The sequence below is a fragment of the Bactrocera latifrons genome, unplaced genomic scaffold, assembly GCF_001853355.1.
Source record: "Bactrocera latifrons isolate USDA-ARS-PBARC rearing strain unplaced genomic scaffold, ASM185335v1 scaffold_121, whole genome shotgun sequence".
NCBI lineage: Eukaryota > Metazoa > Arthropoda > Insecta > Diptera > Tephritidae > Bactrocera > Bactrocera latifrons.
In genome coordinates, this window is record NW_017534642.1 from 939,673 (window position 1) to 948,266 (window position 8,594).

The 8,594-nt window shown below is 35.9% G+C and overlaps 1 protein-coding gene across 4 annotated transcripts; it reads right to left on the bottom strand.

Moving 5' to 3' along the window:
- Positions 1-142: 142 nt before the first annotated feature.
- On the bottom strand, positions 143-7,391 carry LOC108978408 (zinc finger protein 140). 4 transcript variants are annotated; one of them, XM_018948672.1, is made up of 9 exons: positions 6,911-7,391; positions 3,681-4,043; positions 2,938-3,042; positions 2,609-2,741; positions 2,459-2,553; positions 2,200-2,289; positions 1,751-2,130; positions 1,467-1,666; positions 143-793 (listed from the first exon to the last, which is right to left on the bottom strand). In XM_018948672.1, the coding sequence occupies exons 1-9, from the start codon at positions 6,947-6,949 to the stop codon at positions 552-554; spliced, it is 1,647 nt and encodes a 548-aa protein (XP_018804217.1). In that variant the 5' UTR covers positions 6,950-7,391; the 3' UTR covers positions 143-551. The 4 variants fall into 4 exon arrangements, with proteins under 4 accessions (XP_018804217.1, XP_018804216.1, XP_018804219.1 ...); XM_018948671.1 differs by having other exon boundaries at positions 1,440-1,666; positions 6,911-6,949; XM_018948674.1 differs by lacking the exon at positions 2,938-3,042.
- Positions 7,392-8,594: the final 1,203 nt, after the last annotated feature.

Below are 8,594 nucleotides of genomic sequence, written 5' to 3' on the forward strand. Positions count from 1 at the left end.
ATGATTGCTTGCTTTCAAAAAAAATTCATTTCTCAGTTTTACGATGTTGGGTAAAATCAAAATATTTGGCTAAGAAATATGAAATTAAAAAAAGTAATTTAATACTCATAATTTCTCATAAAATTACTTTCTCATCCTTTTTTTAAATTTCACTTCCTTGCCGCATTTGCCAAAAGCAAGCACCAACCGACGCGCCAAAAATTTTCGTATGATATATTTTTTACACTTAATGTTATTACACACATATGTATATACACATGTATATGTATGTGAATTTCTTAAACGGTCATTTAATATATTTTTTTTCTTTTCCTTCTTACATTTTCATGCGAGATTTAGCGTTCGCCCAATACACGCCCTACACGTCACTGCACACATTGCAATAATAAAATAAATGAAACGTAATTACAATTAATTAAGTTAAAGCCCTAAATATTACACAAGCAGCAATAATTGCTTAGAAGAGAATCGAATTTATAACCTAAAATAGAAAAGTATAGTTGTAAAGCGATTCAATTGACATCCTTACGCCGCCGCCGCCGCTGTCATCTCTATTTGGTCGGTATGAAACGCGCCTTCACTTGATGGGCCAGTAATTGATGTTGTTGTTGCTGTTGTTGATGCAACTGCTGTTGCTGTTGTTGTTGCTGCTGCTGTTGCATATGTTGGCTTAGTTGCTGTTGAATAGATAAGCCGCTGGCATTGCTGATGACGTGCTGATTGTGCAGCGGCTCGTTAATCTCAACTTTAATGGGAGGATTTAACGGTTCTTTGTTCTTGCGCGGCCGGCCACCTGGAAAATCAAGGAAATAGCATTTATTTTTGGCAGCTACAAAAAAAATTTTGGAGAGGACAGTGAGCGTTAAAAAAAAACTGTAGTTGAAGTGAGAAAAATAGGTGTCAGTACTGAAACTGAGAAATATTAAACAACAAAAAAAATTTATAAAATTATTAAACCCAGCGAATTTCTGGCAAATATGGCTTCAGTTGGAGTTGCAGGAAAGAAGTTGTTGAAAAAATATAATTCAGAAACGCGTGCGAGATTGTAGGATTAGAAGAAATGGCTTGAACGACTTTTTCCGCACATAAACTTGACACAAAAAGCAAATTAAAAAGAAAATACGTTAAGTGACGCAAATAAAGCAGGTGACATAGCAGGGGCAAAATATACGATCAAACAGTGCTTCAAACGCAAAAAACGTGAAATGAGTGAGGTTAGGTTGAAAAGGGTTAATGTAAGATTTCACATTAAACGTAAAGTCAAGCATATTAAAGTGGCGTTTTCTTCACAATTCCACAGGCAAACGACCCAAAAGCTTAAATTAACGCACATGCCCGCTTGTCGCATGGCGCAGCAAGTTTGCGCAAATCTGCTTACAAGCAGACACTTGAACACTAAAGCTAATGATATTATATATAAATAAACTGTTTTTGTTTACGCTTTCTTCCTGTATTCGAACACATACGTTGGCCGACTGTGTGTTGTATGGATAGCGGCTGACCGATCATAGCCAACGGCTGTTGCGGCGATTGCAGTGTTATCGATTTCTTCGAACGCTTCGGCGGCGGCAACTCGTTGTGTGCGTGATTTGTTAACAAATGTTTGGATAAATGCTGACGCACTGCGAAAGCCTCATTGCAATTGGCCACCGGGCAGGTGAGGTATCTAAACAAATGAAATGAAAATGCCAATTAATATGCTGGAATCAAATGAAACACACACAAATCTGCGTTAGGCAGCGCTACACACCTGCCCTCCAAATGACGCTGCACGTGCTTCTTGAGCAACGTCTCCTGATTGAATGAGCTGGGACATGTGTCGCATTTGTATTTGAACTCGTCGTGCATCTTCAAGTGCTGATCGAGATGTGCCTGCTGCAGGAATTTCTCATCGCATTTGGTGCACTCGTACGGGAAGGCCATGCCGTGAGACTTCATATGTGTATGCAGTTGTGATTGCTGCTTGAACGTCTTATCCGGACAGCGTGGACAGTAGTAGCCGGTGATGCCGGCGTGCGCTTGCAGATGCTGATTGAGCGAGGTGACTTGTGTGAACTTCTTCGGACATTGATTGCAACAGTATTGTTGTACTTTGTGGTGCGTCTTCATGTGATTGTTCAGATTGGTCACCTGCCAGTGTTTTGGAAAAACGGTGAGTACAAACACTTTGTGATATGAAAAAATGTTATGCGTAATTACCTGCGCAAACGAGCGTCCACACTCGGGTTCGATGCAGACGAAGGGACGTTCACCAGTATGCAAACGCCGATGATTATTCAAGTTCGTGATCTGTGAAGCAGAAAAAAGTTTTGTATGGAAACTTCTTAATGGTGAAGGATATTATAGCTCGGGACAGCCGAATTTAACGGTTTTTTTTTAGTTTTGATAGTTTTTTGTTTTGGTTATTATTATGACATTTTTTTGCATTATTATTTTTTATATCGAAATCTTTTCTAACCTGTGTAAACTGCTTGCCACAATCCACACACACATACGGACGATCGTTTGTGTGGATGCGTTCGTGATTGCGCAAGTTGGCCGCCTGTGTAAAACCTGTGAGTAGAAAATTTTTAAATTCCCGTTTTTTTTTTAACGCGTGAAAGCTCACCTTTATTGCAAAAATTACAAACGAACTTCCGCTCCGCTGCGTGATTGCGTATGTGTGTGAGTAATGAAGATTTGCGCGAGAAAGTCTTGTTGCAGAGCGGACAGGAGCCCTCCTCATTAAAAATCGAGTCCACCTGTTTTGGTGTAGAGAAGCAATGCTTAGAGAAATATTTCAAAAAATCAAGTATGCTTAAAAATTTTATGAATACCAATTTTTAAATACCAAATATAAAAGTGTGTAAACAAAATTCTAAAATTTAGTGTTTAATTTTACCGCTACGCTTAGTAATATACATATATAGATATACTAAAATTTGTACGAATATATACGTCTAACTGTTGTATGGTCTTCTCCAACTCAAATGCTGACATTGTAACCATTTTTAATTTCGCGCGATTCTGCAAATTAACCTGGCGACGATGTTGCCGGTTTTGCTGCGAATGAAAATGGAATAAAAAAGAGGAATTTGGAGTTTATATAATGTATATTATATGTATTTACTTTAAATTCAACAATATGTACATACACATGTTCACAGACATATTTTAAATAAAATATTCAAAATATCAAAATTAGTCAGGAACTCTTTAAATCACTTGCTAGAGCCCTAAAGTATGCTTTGCAAATTGTAGGAAGCCCAAATATTGAATTTTCGAAAATATGATGAGTTTTACATTATATTTATGTATACCACAAAAACACAGAAAAAATAAAAATAATTTCTGCTACACATGCCTAAAAGTATGCCTCGAGATTTTAAAATACAAATTTTTTTTAATAGTATTGATAAATTAGCTAAATATTTTTCTATGTATAATGTATAATTACTCGGCATAATCTACTACTACGCATCTCAGTGACGACCTTTAACCTGCTTTCGAAGCAGCTTCGTATTCATCTTATTGAAGACACGGAAACTTGACAAACAAAACTGAACACACAACAATACACTTCCACATATTCATACATATGTACATATATACATACATACATAAGTAATCTACACGTTAAATTCCAACTACAACTCAACTTCTGGCCAAAAGCAAAATAAGAAATTTCGGTCCTCTCTCACCTTTTCTGTAATCTCAGATGATGAATGTAAACTTTCGGAAGAACTTGTTGATTGTAATTGTTGTTGTTGCTGTTGTTGTTGTTGCTGCTGTTGTTGTTGTTGTTGCTGTTGTTGATGTTGTTGTTGCAATTGTTGTGCCAAAGCGTTAACAGCAGCAACGTTGTTGTTGCCAGCAGCAGCGGCCACGTTATTGCTTAGTTGCGCTGCAACTGCGGCGACATTTGCCAAATTCTGCGTATCCACGGCACTAGATCCGCCACCACCAGATCCGCCGCCACGTACTGATGGATAGAAACCGTTAGCAGTTAGATGTTCGGAGCACTTAACACAGGTGGGTATATTATAGCCGGGTACTTGGAACAGCTGCAGATAGAGAAAGGTATAAACTAAAATTAACGAACTGTTATACCACATTGAACACATGAACTATATGGTATAAAATAAGTAACTTTTTTGAATTGAAATTTAAATCCTTATTATAAATGTTTTACGTAAAATTTAAATCAATTTTTGAATTGAATAAATGCTGAGCATATAAAACTGATATAATTTTGCTATCTATTGAAATAGTAAAACTAGTATAAATTTCTTTAATTTTATAAATATACAATAATACAATATACATAAATAAATGAAAAAGTTGTGGGATTTTAACACATTTTGAATTGAATAAATGTTGAGCACATAAACTGGTATAATTTTAATTTCTATTGAAATTTTAAAACTGGTATAAATTTCTTTAATATTACAAATATTAAACTGGTAGAAATGTATTTGAAATTAAATTATAAAAATGGTATATATAAATAAAGAAAATGGAAAATGTAAACCCATTTTTGAGTGGAATAAATGTTGAGCATATAAAATTTGTACATTTTGCCAGCTGTTGGGTTTGTAAAATTGGTATAAATGTATTTAAATGAAACAATAAAACTGGTATAAATAAATGAAGAAATGGTGCGATTAATTTTCTTTCAACCGTGCTCCCAAATTATTGGAGGTATTTTAATTAAAGAAAATTGTATAAACATTTAAGTTTAAGATTTTATGTAAAAATCATTAAAATTTTTTAAATTGTCTACCTAATTCATAAATATAATTTCGTTTCTGCCACTGCAAACCAATTAATTACAATATATGAAAATCTCCCTTGGCAATTTTAGCTAACAAGTATAAAATTTCACTTGGCAACTCTGCTGAAATCCTGCTATTGACACCCACACTCATGTTGTGCCTGCCAGCATTGCTGCCCCTCTACACTCGCTCTACAAGTATTTTTAATTAAAAGAAAACAAAATTCATTGCAGCAAACTGGTTGAGCGCAATAAGCAAATTCAAAAAAATAAATTAAATAAAGTAGAAACACAAAAAATATTAAAATAAAATTAGTTTTGCTTTTACAAGTGTTGCTTTCGGCGACGCTGGCTATTTATTTCTACTGACCATACCAGTTGGAATATACATATGTATGCATGCTATTATTGTATTTGTTATTGCTGCGCATTCGAGCAAACCAATTGGCAGACCAAAATACGCTACGACGGTCGGTAGGTCAGTCTGTTATAACGTATACGGCGTCAAACTCCTTCATATATAATATGTAGATTTGTATTTGAATTTTGTCCCCCTCTTCTAACACTGTTCGTTCCGACTTTGCGTGCTGCGTTCTCAAAAGCAATAAGTCAAGCAGAGCGACGTCGACTACTTGCAGATTGTTGGGCTCTTTGTTATTACGTTCTTGTTGTTGCTGTTGCTCGCATGTACAATATACTAAAAACCGCACTGCCGACGGCGCTGCCGGCGTCGCCTTTCAACGTTATACACTCACTGAATTCGCTTGGATTACTTGACTAGCTGACATTGTTGTTGTTTGATTTTTGTTATTTCGATTTTCATTTTTCTTAGATTCTGTTTTTGCTGATTGTGTGTGTTTTTTCAGCATTGTTTTAATACGTTTTCTTCACTTCTACATATTTTAATTTACGTATCGATGTGTTGCTATTTCTTTTGCGAAAATCGCTGTGTGTGAGCATTGTCGCCGCGTTATTGTTGCGTTCGACGTAGTCACTTGCTCTTTGGCGCAATTTTTGCGATTTCTTTTTATTATTCATATTTTTTATAATCATATTTTTTCGCGCGATATTCGTTTTTAATATTTTTTTTTCTGCTTATGTGCCTATTTTTTTGATGTTCCTTTTTTTCGTTTTCGACATAATATACAATGTTGAAGTTATTTTCGTTATTTTTTGCTTGTTTTTTATTTACCTTTCGCTTTGTTGTTGCCTTATGCTATTCAACCATTGTTGAAAGTTGGGGGGAATTGTGGTAGAATAACAAAAGCAGCGAAAGAAAAATAAACGCACAAAAAACAGAACGCAAAAAAAATTTATGAAAATAAAATATATAAATGGGCTGCTCGTTGTTATGTGCCGAGGAAGACGTGGTGCGCGGTGCAGTGCAACGGAGCGGCCGCACAACAGACAAAGCGTACATTGTGCTGAAAAAGTAATAAATGCTTGGGTTGGGAATCGTGAAGAAGCAGAAAGAAATTTTCGTATTTTAGACGCCATTTTAGTATGTAGCGTTCAAGCCGGTCAAGTGGTTATTAAAGAACCGAACGAAGAATGAGTGTGTGGCTGGAAACGCGTTAATGCGTTTTTTTCATAAGCCAAAGTGAGCCACTATACGAAATTAAAATTTTGACTTATGTAGACGAGTAATTGTGTTGATCCTAACACTATGTATTACCGTTGTTTCCTCCAGGAAATTAAATACACTACCTGCATTTACCGCCCTTTTCAAACCACCGACTCATTAATTAGTCCTTCCTCCCACAACAAGTCGTACGCTTTTCTTCCCACTTTCCAATTTCCATTTTGCAATTTATACCGTTTTAGAAAAGTGGAACAAAAAAAATACCACCACCCAAACTTCTAAGCTGGCGCTTAAATCGCCACTCCCACCACTGATGTGTGTGCTACCCGTATCCCATGTCCATCACTTCGCTCGGCTGCCCGCCCTCCCAAACGACTGAAAAATCAATAAAAATAACAAAATACACATTTTTTCCAACAATTGAAAAGCTGCTCCTCCTACCCGAAAAATTGCGATGGCGCATAGTGCAAATTCCAAGAACAGAAAATATGCAGGTTTTTTACGAAAATTGCGAATTAGGTTTTATGCAGTTTGGCGAAATTTCTGAAATTAAAAAACCGCGCTTTTCGACTTACCGCTGCTGGTTGAAAGCACAATCTACAGATGCTTTCCATGTCGTTTGCTCTGTATGATAGCCTGCGTAGCGATTCCAGCGGCAGCGGCGTTGGTGTTGACTATGATTGATCCAAAGGAATCCAACATCGAGGGGGTCTCGCGCGCTAACACCGTTTTGCTTTTCAAGTAAATTAGCTGTACTTCTTACTATCGAATTGTTTTACAGAGTTATATATTTTCGAAACCACAAAAATACCCACACTTTTTTACGTTTTAACTGATTTTTAAGAGAATTTTGTTGGTTTTAATTTCTGTTTCTATTCTTTAGTTTTTTTTTACGACTTATTTTGCTTCTCGCTTCACTTGCGCCTTCGCTACTACCTACTGTTTGGGTTTGCCGTTTTTGAATCGCTTATTCCACAGCTATACAATATACAGCTTTTTGTTCAATTAATATTTTTATTCACTATTCACAAATTGGCGGCACAGTTGTTTTTTTTTTTTTTTTCTTATTATTATTAATTGCTATGTTTATGTTTTGAAACTTTTGTTTTTCACTTTGTGTTTGCTTTCACCTCTTTCTTTCAACTACTTGCTATCTTTTCCTTGACTTTGACTAATCAAAATAATAAAACTTTTTTATTGCAACTGAATTCGAAGCATTCTCGGCGCTCGTTTGGGAATGAAAAAATTTTTATACTCGTCACAATTTACCCCCTACTCGTCAGCGCAATTGTTGCTGCCAACCCAAGTGATATACGTGCATCACGCTCGCGTAAATGTGCCCAGGAAAGATACCGGTGTGAAGATATCCGATTGGAACGTGCCAAACAGAATAGACACGACAATTGTAGGGCCAAATCTGACAGCTAGTAGCGAGTAGAGAATATAGCAGGGTTGCTTTGGCAAAAAAAATTGGTGTGGTTCAAAATTTTTGTAGAATTAGTGTATCAATTATAAGCTCCTTATAACAAAATGTGTTTCAGCTCACTAATGTGCACTTAAAAATATCTTAAATGAAAAAATTTACATGAAAATAGATATAAATTTCATTTATAAGAAACTTGCATAATTTTTGTTGTTACAATCAGCGTTGCCAACTAGCTGTTGTTACTGACAACTCGGAAAATTTTAAGAGCGACTCTCTCAAACTTTTGAATTGGTTTCTGCCGCTCTGCGTTAATTCTTCCCGCTTGGTTTTTGCTGGTTTTCGCTCAGCTATTGCCATTTACGCTATGTTGTTGTCTTCCATTCGTTGCAGAAGAAACATTGTAATTGCGAGTTGGCGGTTGTCAGTTGTCGGCAAATTGTCGACAGTAGAAATAAAAATAATAATATATTGAAAGCTTGAAAAGCTAAACTTTTTTAACAAAAGAAAAGTGTTTGAAATGTTCTAACTATTCTTTAAAAATAAAAGAAAAATAAAATTTCGTGTAGTGTCAATTTGGTATAAAGGTTGCTTGGCTACGCAGTGCAAGGATAACAAGTAACGAAAGCGTGTGAAAAAAGGTGAGCAGTAGCTGCGAAAAAATCCGCACTGCAGGCTAAATATATTTTATAGTAGTTCACTGGCTGCAACGAAATAAAGTTGAAAGGCATATAGCCAAAAAAAAGTACTGCAGTGAAAAGAAAACTCGTGAAAATACATATAAACTAGTGCTTTTCCACATATCTGGTCAGAGGCTGCAGTTACGCGGCGACATC